The sequence below is a fragment of the Scleropages formosus genome, chromosome 4 (genome assembly GCF_900964775.1).
Source record: "Scleropages formosus chromosome 4, fSclFor1.1, whole genome shotgun sequence".
NCBI lineage: Eukaryota > Metazoa > Chordata > Actinopteri > Osteoglossiformes > Osteoglossidae > Scleropages > Scleropages formosus.
In genome coordinates this window covers 36,893,630-36,910,317 of record NC_041809.1, presented here as the reverse complement: position 1 = coordinate 36,910,317, position 16,688 = coordinate 36,893,630, and the positions used below count along the sequence as shown (strand labels likewise).

Sequence of the window (16,688 nt, the reverse complement as noted above, 5' to 3'; positions counted from 1 at the left end):
ACCGCATTGTAAAGGACCATTCCCTTGGTGCTTCAGGGAAGCTCACATTATTTGTATAGAAAATAAAATTACATTTTCGTTAACTCACCTTTTGAGACTTGTTATGCACCGGGAAGGCAGGAAAGAATACATACATTAGCTACAAAGAAATGATATCTAATCGTTTCCTATTGAAAATAGGGCAGGTAAATTTGGTCTATCCGTGAATGCAGTCAGGTGTGACTCTGACTTATTCAGGTAGCGTCCAAGTGTGTGGACAAACCACGACACTAAAAATGCCAAATGCGTGGAGCTGAGGCCTTTATGCAGATGGGTAGGAGGACAAGCATTGCGGAGGAGGAGACAGGTGGCGTGTGAAGAAGGTAGACGTGGCGGTCGGGCTGTAGTTGCAGAAGATCATCATCCCGGGCCTAAGAGGACAACGGACAGGACCCTACTCTCCCCCTTTCCTCATCAGCCACAGTTGTCTCAAGGTCTCGGGAACCCCATCCATCGGCCTGCAGTAGTTGCTCAGATCGACCTTTCATTCCCACATCTGCGACTGCGAGCGCGACTGCGGACTCCAGTGTTACTACCTCTTTGAACATCCCATCAGTCCCAGCGGCTTCATTTGTTCTGTCCATCTCATTCGTACGAGACCGAACATCTCCCCGCGACAAATTCCCCGGAATGCCTTATTTTGCACGGAAGTGCTTAACCATCAGTCAAACTTCAGTGAATCAGTTTTTTCGATTCCTGCAAATAACAGGGACGACAGGATGCGGTATTTGCTCCTCTCCTTCGGTAACTGAGCGCCACCTACAGGTTGGCTGCTGTGAACGTGCAAGCGGTACGTTTTACGCCTGAACGCAAACAAGGTTTGTGTATTAACACCGCGTGGTCAGCGGTCGTGTGTGCAGGTCACGCAAGTTAGAAAAAGATTTTCTCGCTGTGCACTGGACACTCGGTACTCTCGACAGAAACACCATCATCTATGGTGACTCTGACAGGATGCAGGCGACATTTTTGAGCGTCGCTCAGAGTGGTGTTAAAGCGACAAGGCTTCTGGGTAAGCTTTGATCCTGGTCTCACGGGGCTGCTGCCCAATCCCTCGGCCCCACGGTCCATCCGGCACCGTGAACTTACGTCCTTCAGGCAGCCCATGAAGTTGTTGCTGACCGGAGATCCGGGCAGGTCTGCCGTGTTAGGGCTGCCCCCGATGTAGAAGAAGTCATCAGAGCCCAACATGGTGTAGTCCTCCTGGGTGTAGCCTGTGGTGGTGAGTATTCCGTCCACTGAAATAGTGACCTGAGAGACAGGGAGCGAGAGAGCGAGACAGATAGATAGAGAAGGTGCAAAAGAGGGAGCGGGAAAGAGAGTGAGGTGAGAGAGAAAGGCAGAGCGAGAAAGAGCCAGGGAGAAAAGCGGAAAGAGAGAAAATGGGAGAAGGTGGATTAAATGGAAGACTTAGGCAGCCGTGGTTTTTGTCCTAGAAGCTACAGTTCCAAATTCCTGCTCCATAACAACTCAGAGGGAAGTCTTTCATGAGTGCAGCTGGAGGGCCCAGCCACTGCAACCTGCTGCGCTGCTCTTCTTCGCCTCTCATCCTGAAAGCAAGACGCGCTATCTAGGCACACACCTTTCCCTGCCTCGGCAGCTGTATTTCTCGACGTGCAAATTCTCCCTGCATTGTAATGCTAATTCCAAACGTCAGATTGTGGCCCGTGCGAAAATATTACCCCTATCTAATCTCCATCTGTGATCGGCAAAGTTGGGGGGAGGGGCGGGGGGGGCATTTTCAAATTAGGCTGAATAAAGTTTCGTCTTTATTAAAAAGTGAATCTCTTCCGCGTCCTTCGTTTGCTCCACGGCCTTTAATCATTAATAGTGGTAATGGCTCACAGGAATCAAAAGAGTCGCAAATAAGGAAGATTCGATTTCCCTTTTCAAGAAAATTATCTATTATGCTCTCAAAGGCATCTGAATTCTGCTGGAGAAGGTTGTCAGTCTCCTCATAATCTTCTGGAAATAAATTAAATGCACATTATTTCATTACTTCTTACTATGTTAAAAAAGGGGATGGGGAGGGGGCAAACTACAACTTCTTTGTGTTTTGAAATTAAATTAAATCATCTGATCTTGGTTTCTTATCAGCCTGCACATAGAGTAACATGTTATTTCATTAGATGTCAGATTAAACAGGGATTGTATTGCACTGCACTTATTCGGATATAGCCGACTGTTAAATGAGGAAACTGGTTATTGACAATCAGATTTCTGGCACACAATTTTATATATTCTGGCATTTTCGCCCTTAACAAATATGCGTCACTGTTAAAAATCTATGCAAGCTAAAGAGAGCTTTCAGCCTCCGTCCTCTCTCCAGTAATTCTGCTGTAGCATAAAAGGAGGGTGAAAACACTCAATATATTACATCCACAAACAAAGAAGTAAGACGATTACCTTGGTGGTAAAAAGCAAATTACTCAAATAGAAATAATTATTCCAAAAAAAACTGCTAATTCGTTATTTCTCATATTATGGTATTATGAACATTATGCATTATGATGCTGACAGGCACTCGCACTCTATTCAAGAGCAGCCTGCAGTCACTGCAGGGCACTCATAGGGGTGATACTAAATGGTACAGCATTAATCTGAAACGCTGCTTTGTTGCACGATAAAACAGACGCAAGAGCAAGTCGGCCCACGGAGCAGCCCGCAGCAGGTTTAGCAGTGCTCGACCGAACCGCAAACGTGTCGTCTCTCCGCCGGGAGATCGCCAAGGGTCCCTGTGAGCTGCACTCTGAAGGAATTTCCCAAGCTGAGCAGTGATGGTTTCGCTCGTCTTTGGTTTTCCGTACTTCCCTCGATACAGGGCAACCCATTTTTATGTCTGCTATCGCTGTGCGTGGGAGGCCTTTGTCGGGGGACCCACGGCTTTGCGGAGAGGGAGGAGCTCCTGCCGACTCCTGAATGCTTTGTGGGCGGGGCTTGTGGTTGCTAGGGGAACGAGTGGTGGGGAGGGGCAACTTGGTGGGAGGTTCCTCGTCACTGTGCTGCCGGTGTTGCTTGGGCATGGTCTGTCTTTCCTGACGAAAGGGGCCAAACTACGAGAGTCGTCACAATGGCAGAGAGAGAGAGAGAAGACTTCTGCTTGACTGAAATATGTCAGCTGTTCCTGTGAGAGTGGAGAGGGTTCCCTCGTTCTCTGCCCACCCCCCACTCCCAAGAGCCCGGAATGGCACTAGGGTCCTGGGCTTCGCATATTTTCGTCCATCTGAGCGAGTTTGAAAATCCAGGTAATTAGCACACATTTGGAGGCAGGCCTTCGCATTGCCATTTCCATTTGAAGCGCTGCCAGACCCTACCCTGGCAGTCGGTCCTCTTGTTAATGCGATCATTAACAAATCATTAATATATGAACTCCAGCCAGCTGCCAGCCACCAACTCGCACGCCTAGGATGGAGACTGGGGTGAGGGAGATGAAGCATTAGGAAAGAATTAGAATTCTGGATGCTCTTCACACCTTTTGTGCACTTTCAACACCAGAAAACATCAGACTGTATGGCTCATTAACACAACCACTTTTGGTACTTCGCCGTGTGCTACGTATCGGTACGGCTGAAGCGGGGAGCTCGAGCACACGCTCGGAGTGCTCAGGCAGGGTCGGGACACACTGGTCCCACACACTCGCAGAGCGTAAAGGTTTCTGAGTCACCTGTCAATTTGCAATTGATTTTCAGTGTGCTAGGAATGTAAGGTGAGGTCAGTTCCTATTCGGACTTAAAGGTGGTAAAAAGGTATTGACCGGGCCAAAATGAATGATTAAGCCGATTTCGAGAAGATGTCGGACCAAAACATCTTGCACCTGCAGAGCACTGAAGTTACCCCGTTTTAACAACTGACTTGTTGTCAGTCCTCCCATGATGCTGCTGGACTCAACAACATCGCAGGAGGAGTCCAGCCTCTTGGGCCTCATACGCTATTATTACCACATGGGTCAGTAATGACCGTGTTTTCTGTTTTCTTGAAAACTATGATCCCCCTTTTTCATTAGATAAAATCGCAAAGTAGAGAAGGGAAATGAATGCAGCTATTATTGCCTGTCTTCAAAATAAATGAGCTCGTCTGAGAGTGAAAGAACAATTCCAGTGCTAATATTACAGGACAGAAAGACGCAGTTGACGTATAGGCTCATGCAATGTTTTCCATAGTAGCCCACCCTGCTCACGCAGAAAACTATAATTAAACTCGTATTAAGTAACCACGGAACGGTATTGTGTTCACTTGTTCCGCAGCCTCCGACAGACTGCGTGTCAGACTCCACTGACTGCCTTCAATCATTACGAAATTACCAGAGTCCTCATTTCTGACACAATCTGGAGTTGACAACTGTGAAACCGCCCGTTTTTTCTGCCTGTTGCAGCCACACACACACACGGAAACAGAAAAATCGTTAACACTTTGACTTACAAATATCTAACAAATAACATATCGCTTTTTGTTTGAGTTTGACAAACTTCTGCTTGTCAAGCTTTCACCTTTAAATTAATGGTAAATTAATATTTTAGAGGCGACAGACAGCGTTGTTTAATGGCATCCAAAGGTCAGTAAGATTTATAGACGAAATTCCATTACGGCTGGATTTTACCACCATGGTATTTCATAAAGTAGTTACATACTGGATATACTTGTTTTGCTTGTTTAACAAAGTCATAAAAATCCAGCATGATCTTATTTAAAACCACCATCATCGTAGTGTGATTAAATCGGGCTCTTACTCAACGTCAGTTTGAGAGTAACATGCTGTGTTTATGGCCAGACTCCTGTCAGAGATAAAAATGATTCCTACAGTTTCAAAAGGATGTTATTTCCATGGGCAGAAGAAAGAAGCAGTAAAATATTGTGATGAAATAAAATTTTAAATTGCATTAGTGCTGTTCTGTCTGCCACACAGCTTGTAATATGATTTCAAAACTATAAAACCATAATGACTTTAACGTATAACGGTGTGACAAAGAAAGACATTATAGGCTGCGAGGCTGTTTTCAGATGCGCTTTATCTTTATTAACATACATAAAATTATGCATGTTAATGGCTGCATATAGGAAAACGAGTGTACCAAAATTATGCGTATGTGTATAAATAAGAATAATACCGTAACACATTCAGTTTTAAAATCAAAAACACTGATTCATTTCAGGCAGACTGTCCATGTCTCGTACACAGGAAGCACAATGCTTAACACTGACCTGTTCGCTGCCTTAGTTAAGTTATGTGGCCTTTTCTGCAGCCTGATGCAAAATACGAAACATTTAGCATCACTACTACACTGTACAACTACTGTTATTTGCACTTATTTCTCAGCAGGAATTAAAGTCGTGCTAAAACACACTAATCACTCAAGTTCACACCTTCTAACATTAAACGCGAACAATTTTTCAATAGCCTCCACTCATATTGTAAGGCGGGTGGTCAAGAAAGCGTATTTTTCACGTCTGCGTTCACCGGTGCTTCCATCCGACGGCTTGGCACAGAGCTGGACTGAAGGTCAGCACTGCCCGCAATGCACTCCACACACAAGCTTCTCAACTTATTTTCAGCAATTTTTTTCACAGTTTGCTGGCACCGTGTGCGTATCTGACTTCGAATGTCGACTTCGGAAATAAATTCATTTCTCGACTTTTTTCTTTTTTCTTAAATAACAGCGCGTCGACCGCTGACATGGCGAGGAAAAAAAGGACCGCCCACCCCTGAATCAACTGTTCAACATACAAATAATATAAAACGCAGCTCCTTTCATCAATTTCCCAGCCACGTAGGCAATTTCAACGTTGCGTTGCATTGCAAAGCACTTTATTACGAGCATCTCGAGCCGTGAAGAAAGAGCGGTATTTTTTAAGTAACTTTCAGGGTGACACGAAGACAGAGGCAACAGTGTAAGAAAAACAACGTGTCACTTGTGTTATAGAGTTTATGTAGGCTGTCACGAGAACAAGTGGTGAAACAACCATTACAAGCGCCCCCCCTCCCACACCGCACACCCTCCACAACCAGCCTGCAGTCAGCTCCGATCTGAATGGATGGGGGACGGCTTCCTTCTTCCCCATGGCAACAGCACAGCTTCCCGTGCCTCTGAAAGGAACATCAATCCCCTGACAGAAGATGCGTCGATAGTACTGACCCACAGGGCAGGTAAATGGACCATCCATCAGAGCCTCCTGGCGGAGAGAGCCTGCGTTTTTTTCCTGATGAGGTGTGCGGGGAGGGGTTGAAGCCACCATGAAAAAGGGGCCTCGACTTTTACGGGAAGGATCGTTCCGTCTACTGGTTCCGTTTCTCAAAAAATAAAGAGAAATTACGGAAACAATGAGGCCTCTGTGACCGCAGGTCACATTTACTTACTTAACTGACCCTTTGACTCAAAGCAACTTACAGTGTCAGGATTCCTGCAATTTTTTTACCCATTTTTACTAGAGCAATTCAGGGTAAGGACCTTGCTCAAGGGTCCGACAGCAAGGTTTTCAAACAGGATTCAAACCTGCAACCTACGAAGCCAGCGGTAGCAGCACCAACCACTATTCTACCCTCCGTTAAGATATGGTCTACGACATGACAGTGTAACAGACCCCCCACGTGGAATTTTTTTCTCTTACAATAATATGTAAATAGCATAGTGATTAAAGGCTGGGATTTCTAACCGATGGGCGCTTGCCAGCTGAGGTCTCAGAAGGGACTCTGCTTTAGTGCCTTAAAAATAATTATTAGAGCTTAAATTCATTGCACTTCTCATGTCCTTAATGTGAAATCATTAATGTGAAATTTCTGAGATGCGTGATGACGGCGCTCCAGAAACCGAGAGCACTAATGCTGCTTTTCCGCGGAGGAGGGACGATAGATCAGAGAAGCCGGGCTGAAATAAGGACAGGAACACTTATCGACGTGTTCGAATCGAACCGCAAGCAGCGACGCCCGTGCGGAGCGCGGGTCGGCGCTCGAGAACCCGAGTTTCTCTTACTTGTTCCGTTGCCAACAGTTGACAAAGGGGAACGCGCCATTATGAACCCGAGGAAACCTATTAAAGCAGTCGGGCAATAATGACGTTCCTCTGCATATGAATGTCGGCGAAAGCCCACTTAGAGCAGCAATTCACATCAAGGCTCCTATTTTCTTTCTCATCTGTTTATTTCATCGAAGAGGCACTTCGCATGCTGCGTGTACCTCTGCGCGGCGTGACGTCTGCGAATCGCACCCCTTCGAGGCCCGCCTTTATCCAGGATCACCTCACACGGCCGACTTCATTCTTTTCAGGAGACTCATAAGTAATAAAGTTTCCCTCGAGTTTTCCACTCCGGTTTGAATTTTGTTCATCGCTGTGTATCACTGCTCACACGAAGAGGCCGCCGAAAGCATAACCGTCTCAGATGCTCAAACTCAGACAGACCACCCCACATAGAGCAGCTGGTAGTGTAGTGGTCACAGGTTCGAATCCCACTTCTAGTTGTATTACCTTTGAGCAAGCTACTCACCTGAAATCATTGTGGTAAAACTGCTCAACTGTATAAATGGGCAAATAATGTCAGCAAAACAACAGTAAATTCAGGGCAAATGAACCTGTGTTTAGTACGGTACGTCGCTGTTGAGAACGCTGTTCAACCCTGACACTCTGACTTCACACACACTCAAAAAAAAATAATTTCAGATGCACTTGTTGAAGTAAAGAGTGTAAGTTCGGAGAGTGTGTTACGCAGCTCGGTCTTCGTTTCCTGCGTTGAGAAAAGGACTTGTCACCGCTGACAGTCCACTGGTCTATACGTTGTTTGACAGCCCAGGAGGACCTATATGTTATGATGGATGAAACACTTGTGACCAACTGCATTGCACTATTAATTTACATCAAATCGCCGTTAAAATGATTAATGAGCTCCGTCTCCCCAGAGTCTTAGTCTAGACTCCCTGGAGTGGGCTGCCATTCCATTAGGGCAGTGGTCACAGCAACTGACAGACTGCAACGTAGTCCAGTAAATTTATATTTATTTAGCAGACACACACACACACACACACACACACACATTTTCAGAACCGCTTGTCCCATATGGGGTCGCGGGGAACCGGAGCCTACCCGGCAACACAGGGCGTAAGGCCGGAGGGGGAGGGGACACACCCAGGACGGGACGCCGGTCCGTCGCAAGGTACCCCAAGCAGGACTCGAACCCCAGACCCACCGGACAGCAGGGCTGTGGTCCAACCCACTGCGCCACCGCACCCCCCTATTTAGCAGACACTTTTCTGCAAAGCAACTTCCAATGAACTCTATGTAGTGTTATCAGCCCACACACCTTATTCACCGTGGTGACTTACACTGCTAGATACACTACTTACACTGGGTCACTCATCCATACATCAGTGGAACACACACGCACTCTCTCTGTCACTCACACACTATGGGGGAATCTGAACAGCATGTCTTTGGACTGTGGGAGGAAACCCATGGAGACATGAAGAAAACATCTAAACTCTACACAGACTGAGTGGGGTTTGAACCCATGTCTTCTTACACCACCCAGATGCTCTGAGAAAGCAGTACTACTCACTGTGTCACTGCTCCACCCTACATTCGTAGTTATTTACCCATTTCTATACTAGGGTTTTTTACGTTATCAGCTAAGAGTACGTGGATTGGTGAAAGTCCAGCAGGTATTACAACAGGGGAAGGACTGGAACCTGGAGGGTTCAGATCGAGACATAGTAACTCTAACCATCACACCACCTATTGGCCAAAACATACCTGAAAGATGAAAAGGGCTGCAAGATTTTGGATACACAGCAAGAAAATACTTGGCACATATGAAATCAAAGGGCCAATTTAGGTTACATGTTCAGTGAAGCTGTGAGCTGTGTTATGACAGTGATAGTGTAAGGAAATACTCTCACTGGCCACACAAATAGATTAGATTAAGGCTGAACGATGGATAAATCTGGCAGTTAGGGTTGATGTTAGTCATCTTTAAAAGCTCACAGGGTTCTTGCATGACAAATCATATAAGCAAAGTATGTCTGGTGTAGTACTTTAAAATAAGGTAATAAATGCAAAACAATGTAGACACATTTGTTATAGTAATTACATGGAGATATATATATATATATATATATATATCATATTATATGTATACAAATTATATATACACATATATTATATGACTGATTGCTTTGTTACTAAAACAATAGTAATACAAAGTGTAATGACATCCCTAAATTGTGTCACACACTTTCATTAATGCCATTCATGTCCTGTTGGAATTATTGTGTTGAACTTAAGTGGACAAGTTTGCAGTTACAGAGAGTAGGCCTTGAGAGTGGGAGAAAACGAAGGGAGGAAGACATGAAAAATAGTCCGAGCCCATCATGGAAAGCATCAAATATACATTACAGCTTCACTGTAATTACCCACCAGTGGTTCTGACATGAACCTATTTTAATTTCATGCCATGCCCCCAGTAAAACACTCCTGTCACATAAATAGCGTCGTGAATACGCATGAGCCAGCAGTACTGAGAGTGAGAACTGATATGTCCCTTTTTTCCATCGATCCTTCGCAGATCCTCACAGCAAGTCGAATCACAGTTGCTCTTGCGACGTGAACCTCACGCTTGTGAAACCTTTGGAATTGCCTGGATTTCTGCATTAATTACTCATAAAATGTGGTCTGATCAAGTGACAATAATAGACCGACATTAATGCGCTTAAACTAATAATACACAAATAAATCTACTTCTTATGAATGTTGGCTACATCATTTAAATATTCACTGTCCAGGCTAGAAAAAGTATGTGAACCTTCGTATTTGTCAGGGGGTAATGCGGTTGTCTTACAGCCCCTGATCTGGGGAATGTGGGTTTGAGACCCACTTTGTTAGAACTTGGTGTTTTCCTGTGTCTTTATGGCTTTAGGAGCAACTCGTAGCGTAGTGGTAAAACCAGTGCCTTTAGACTCAACGGTCACAGTTTTGAATCCTGGACGTCATACCCTAGAGCAAGGCACTTGCCCTAAATTGCTCCAGTGAAATGACCCAACTGTATGAATGGATAAATAATTGTAAGGAGGTTAACGTTACAATTCACTTATTTAGTAGCTGGTAGAACCTCCTTCAGCAGCAGTAAACTCCATCAAACATTTCTTGTAGCTGTTGATCAGACTTAAATTTTAGATCTTTCAAAACTATTTCCTCACAAAACCATTTACGCTCATTCATATTTCTGGTGAAAAATAAGGAACAAGAGAGTCAAGAGTGAACTGCTGTCGTTGCACGTTGGTAACATCAGATCGGAAAAGCTGGGGACATCATTAGAGAAACTTTTTGCAATTCTCCCTCCATAATTTTTGAGAAAAAAAAAAAAAAATCTAATCTTTGAAGAACAGTTTTGTAGTTTCTTGAGTGTGAGTGGTCAAACTACAGCTGAGTAACACGACCAACATTTTTTTCAAAGTCTGATTACAAAAACGGAAAGTAAAATGCTAGTTTACAGCTATTGGAAGATTCTAGAAAGCAACAGATCCTAAAAGGTACTGGAATATTCGGTATTTGGAACACGGTGCCAAAATTTGTCAAAATTTGCTCATTTCAAAAAGGTGGAATATTTTTCAAAAAACTGATATGTAGTACGAACCAATGCCAAGAGTATGTTTAATCTAACAAACCTGAATGGAAAATGAACATAATAAAATTTATTTTAAACTGTGTAATCTACTGGTAACGCGCGACATCTGCTCTCCCTCCGTTTACTTTGTTTACTGTTAACATTCTTATTGTCTGGAATATTTTGACACCTGTTTTCGTTGTTGTTCCTATTTTCACATTGCCTCACAGTTTCAAAACTAAATTTCTCACGTCAACAACATTCCCACGATTATTGTGTTTTTTACACCTCTCAGTCTCATTTACATTTCACACTTGGTGTCAGCCTCTTGGGGCTCGAACGAAATTCCAGACTTGCCCCATTCAATGATTTTCTGTTGGTAGCTGAAGTTTCTCTGAGGTTTATGTTTGCGCACAACAGGTACACAGGTGGTGAGTTATTACATTTAATCCTTCAGCTACTTTTCTCCAAAGCAACTGACACTGTTAAACTATGTGCAACTAGTTACCCTCTATACAGAGAGGCAAATTTAATGGCGTAATCCAGGGTAAGCACGCTGCTCAAGGGTACTAGAGTTGAAGGTAGGACTTGAATCTGTGACCTTTCGGTACAAAGGCTATTACTGTAACCACTACACTACCAGCCATAGAGAGGCGAAGAGCGGAAATTGCCGAAGCCCTGTACCTGAACTAATCCTGCAAGTACTGCATGTTCAACAAAGATCGAAATTCTTGAATACATCACATCACGCAATAAACATCAAAGTTACAAGCGGCACCTGACGAGCACAAACTGCCTTTGACAGCTATGTGATGACATATTACATCTAACATCCATTAAGCTCTGAATCAGCACATCCTGCCAGTTCCAGGCCCCCGGAACAGCCCCGTACGCCTGATCCCTGCACCGCTGTGGAAGTAACCAGTGTTTCTGTAAACAAGTGTTCCGATTGATTATTTTTCTCACAAGTTTGGGCTCATTTCTTCCTGTGGCTGCTTTTATGATCAAATCAATCCTTGTCACACACCCAGTTGCACAGATTAGTGATCTGAGGTCTGTTTCTCAGAATCATAGCACCACTACTATTACCATAGTAATGTTTCTATTGAACTTCGCTCATCACAACACTCTATTGTGTTTGGGGAATGGTCCCCTAATCAGTCAGACATTAGCTTAAGAGTACAAGAGAAGCAGAGGAAACGTTTATCCCGCAATAAAGTATAATAAGAAAGGAAGAAAAGGCCACTGAAGTCGGAGTTTCAATATGCAAAGTCATAGAACTTTGTCGCTGCCTCGGTTTGTTCTACAGAGAAAACACAGTCACCCGAAGTCTGCTGTGGGGTGCGGGACATGGAACAGACAAAGCAGCACAACACTCTGCTCTGCAGCTTTTCCTCTTAGGAAGTCTCGAAAAAGAACGCGGTAATCATGAAAGTAAAAGGCAGGTGGCAGGGGACCCCTCCCATTTGAGTGGAGGAATTGAATGAAGGACAGAGCTGAGCCTTACCTTCCTTGCCAGACACTCACCTGGTGCTTCTCTCGCTCTTTGCAGATGTTGTGACTGTTATAGGAAAATACCTCATTCAAACGGGGCCAAAAATAAAATCACAATCTAGCAAAACAAAAACAAAACAAACAAAAAAAAAAAACCCAAGTGTATAAGAGCTTCACGTGTCACATGTCTAGACTTACCTTCGGTGATTCCGAAGCCACATTCCGCAAGACATGTCACCAGGGTGCACGTCAGTGTGAAAGAAGCTCTGATTTGATGAAATGTTTAGCGGCACATGAAAAGCCCTTTCTGTCACTTATACGGGAGACAAGAAGAGCGTTAACGTCTGATTTGACACCCAAGTCGGCGTCTCAGATCTCGCACACCGCGTGTCACGGAAGAGGAGGCGTGGCCTCCGCATCGGGGGAGGGGGGGTGGTCAAGATATCCTCCAGTAGGTGGCTGGCAGCTCTGGTTGTACCAAGGTGACATCTGTCTAAATGGAAAGCGCAATGCTCAGGCTTTGCCAGGAATCTTTAGATCGTTTGGTTGAATTCTCCATACGCTTTCCCACTTGGTGGGCTTCGTGGGCTTGGGGGGTGGGGGTTGGGGGGCTTCATTTTTCCCTGCTGTCACAGACTTAGCAAGAAGAGCAGTGCTGAGCACAGAGGAGAGAATGTGGGCCTTGAAGGTTTCGCCGGAGGGGCTTTGAGGGGGGCTGTGGGTCGGGGAGGGGGGGGAGGCACCAGAAGGTCAGTCCTGTGCGTACACTGTGTTAAGGACTTGGGTTGGGGGGGTGAATTGAATCGGTTAGTACTTTAGTAAGTAAGGGAGAGTCAGACACAAAAATGGTTGTTAGTACAGTTACAACAGAAGTTTGATTCAAACAGCAGTATTAGTAACAGTTTGTTTTAGTAAAATTTTTAGTAGCTACAGGAGTAAAAATATATAGGTTTCTTATAATGCCTTATCATCTGATTTGCAACCCTGATCAAATTTGACTGAGTATGCAAATTTAATTTTGCAAAACTGTTTCGTTTTTGGATCGGTTCAGTTAGGAAGAAACAAAACTATCCATTCAAGCAACAAAAAAAAAAAAAAAAGAAAAAACAAGTGAGTACAAGCCATGCATGTACAGATTTATGAAAATTCAAATGACATGAGCGCACCGACGAAAATAAATCGTTGTTAAATGCAGAAAAGGCAATTCAAAGAAAATAAAATTTCAACTGGGGAATGATAAAAATAATTTAAAACGGAACAAATAAAAACGGATTATTTCAGCAAGAAAACCAGAAAAAGAAACACATCCGCACACGCACACACACTGATATGGATGAAAGCTCACGCCTCGGAATGCATTGCCCAAACACTTAAATGTGTGAAATGACAGCAATGAAAATGTTAAAGATGCTAGCCATTAAATCATGCAACAGGATGCAAAGACCAAAAAAAAAAAAAAAAACTGGAATAAATTATTAAGTATGAGTCAAACCAATGAGATTACAACAAACGTAATGACTAAAATGAGAGTTTTACGATTTTCCTGGGGGGAGGGGATCCAGGGCTTCATAGTCTCGTGAACGCAGAAGAAACAGACATAGGGGCACAGAACTCGTTGCAGCACCGAATCCCCGCTTGGTTGACCGCTTTCTGTGTCTCTGGTGATCCTCCCTGCTTTTCTAGTGTCCCGCACTCAGTAGGTCCCGCTAATCTCCGTGGGACAGTTTACTTACAGTACCCTACTAGAGTATTTTGGTGTTACTAGCACTATAACTACATAAATATAAATACTATGACTTGTGTTTTGACTGCATTTGCATAGGAATCCCGCAGAGCATCTTTCTCGTTTCCTCACCCGGGAGTCCTGAGCCGCCAACAGCCTCGGAGCAGCACCCCGCCAGCCCCCCCCCCCCGAGTATATGTGCCCTGCGCCCTGTGCCCTCCACCACCGCCTGGCGCCGTCTGCATCTTGTTTCACTGACTCACTTGCTGTCTTCCTGTCGCTTTGGTCTTGGTGTCTCTTCTGCCCAATGGCAGCCCATCGCTCTTGCCCTATGCAGGTGTAAATCCTCCGCTCACAGAGAAAATGAAGCCCCTTTCCCCCTGTTTGCCTTCATTCCCATTTCTTCTTTATTAGTAAGGTGAGGTGTGCAATTTTGTTTCTGTTAGCTGGTATGTTAAAAGTACACAAAAACATAAAAAATAAACAAACCTAAGAATTCCTATATTGTAGAAAGAAATAATATTTAAATTGCTAAAATATTTGCATGTTATATATGGATGTATATATGCTACACATATATACACATATATACCAAAAATTGTAAATAAATAAAAAAAAGGGGGGAAAATATATGCAACTTTAACATGCGGGGATCGGGACTAGGTGTTACACTCAGCGTTAGTGTTAGTGTTGATGGAGGCAGTTGATCGCACACAGTCGAGACGTGCTCCCTGAAAACTCCCAGCATGCCAGCGGTAGCGGATGAGGAGAGGACACGGGCTTTGGCAGTTCCGGAGAAAGGCAGTAAGACGGGACGCGGAAGTACATGTGAGCGCACTGCCGCAGGAGACGAACCTGTCCCTGCATAAAACTGAAAAGGGTGTAAAGCCAAAGACGTAACAGCCAACGGGAAGGCAATTTAAATTAAATAAAAATCACCAATTATGATGTTATATAATTAGAGATTCTGCTATTCTGCATGAGGAATTGATGAAGTATCAACTCCACTGTATTGTATGTATAAACGCTTAGCTGGCATTTTTGCCCGTAACAAGTTTTCTGTGCACTGATCCTCAGCTAATGTCGGCTTACAGCTTTGTGTTTTTTCGCTCAGATACGTGTCGGGATATTGCAACGCGGTACTCTTCTAGTTATTTTAAAGGTTAAAAAAAAAATGTTAGTTAATTGGCATAAATGTAACATATTTCTGTTTCTTATTATGCAATTAAGCTGCATTTACGGTCCTGATGTGTAAAATTCAAATGTAATCCTTTATCTAAAAGACCCCGTGGCGTTTGCTGTGCTGTTGGATAACCATCTTATTCTCAAATGTTAAGTTTTTAATAAACCTTTTTTTTTTTTTTTTCTTTTACTGATGAAGCAGCCCAAAGTTTTCATTTCTTTCATTTCATTTGTTTATGTGAACAATTTGGCTGCTCAGGGAATAGGGAGCTGCCATGTGCTCAGTGAAAAGGACACATTTCCGGATGCTAAAGTATTCAAGAAGTGGAGGGAGAAGTATTATGCTGACACTTATTCTAATGAAGGCATGAAAAGCACATTTACAGTAGAGAATGTGGAGGAACCCACAGGAACAACAGTGCCTGTACCTGGCGGATGGCGGATGGGGTTGGGGGATTGGGGGGGTGTTAGCTGGCATGCGGAACTTAAATAAATTCTTACTGCCTGCCTCTGGAATCTTTTGCGAACGTTTGGTGAGGTGCCCGCTGTGTACGGTCAACTCCAATACATAAAATAAATTAATAAATAAATACATAAATAAATAAAGAGGGATAAATTAACAGGGAAGAGAACTAAAGCTAAAGTGTGCACTTGTTAACTGTGCAATTTCAGGTATTCAAAAAAAAAAAAATCTTCATTTCTTCATATCCATGTAGAGTTTGAAAAAATACAAAGGGCCAAAAAGTAACAAACTTTAAGAATATTTGTACGAAATGTATCATTTGGATACGTGTTTTTTTTTCAGAATGAACTTAAATTTTAATTGGGGTAATCTTGGGTGAAAAATGAGGCAACAATTAAACAAATTAAAACAAGGATATAGAAAAAAGATAATTTATGTATTTCCCCCGTCACTTGTAGACTTTCATTAGGTTGGTAATATTTGGTTATTGTGTTGGTTGTTTTTGCATGTTAAAAAAAAATATAAAGAGAAAGAAAAAATCCAGGGCAAACCAAAGTAGACAATTAGAATGATATCTACCATATAATGCAGTTTGTTTACCATAGCGTGTCCAATGCCTGCGTGCTTCGGGAGAAAACAGGGGAGGAGAAAGGAAAAAAAAAACAATGACAAACTGTGAACTCAATAAAGGACACCTGGGAAAATTAAACCTAGTGCCTATTGCAGAAACAGGTTAGTTGGTGAGTAGGCGATAAGAAACCAATCAATCAATCCTCTTGTATTAGTTAATAATAAAACTTTTATCAAATGATGCAAAGAATCAAAATAAAAAGTGGCAAATACAGAAAAAAGGGGTAGAAAACGAAAGAAAAATTTAAAAAAAATTTAATTTCATATACTTTTATAGTAAATAAAAAATACTGTTCTCTGTTAGTAAGTACTCAAGTTAAGTAGAAAAACAACAGATGATGATTCACATTCCGTGAATGAAAAGGTGTTAGTTTTTTTAAAGTTAAATAAAATAAGAATTAAATAAAATAGGATAATAAAGAAAGAAGAAGAAGGAAAAAAAAAAACTTGAAGATTCTGAAGATTGTTAGTAAAGAGACACAAGAGTTAGCAAATCAATTTCCACACAGAGGGGTTAAGGTTGGGCTGAGGGGGGGTGCTCACAGTGGAGTGGAGGAGGGCAGATGGACAAAGCAG

General features: G+C 43.1%; 1 protein-coding gene across 2 annotated transcripts in view; it reads right to left on the bottom strand.

Annotated features, from left to right (window-relative positions):
* LOC108934388 (neurexin-2-like) overlaps positions 1-16,688 on the bottom strand; it is a 300,595-nt gene that overhangs the window by 260,915 nt on the left and 22,992 nt on the right. For both annotated transcript variants that reach the window (XM_029251051.1, XM_029251056.1), the window contains one exon: positions 1,126-1,287. In XM_029251051.1, the coding sequence (XP_029106884.1) occupies positions 1,126-1,287 (162 nt within the window). The remainder of the gene's footprint in view (positions 1-1,125; positions 1,288-16,688) is intronic.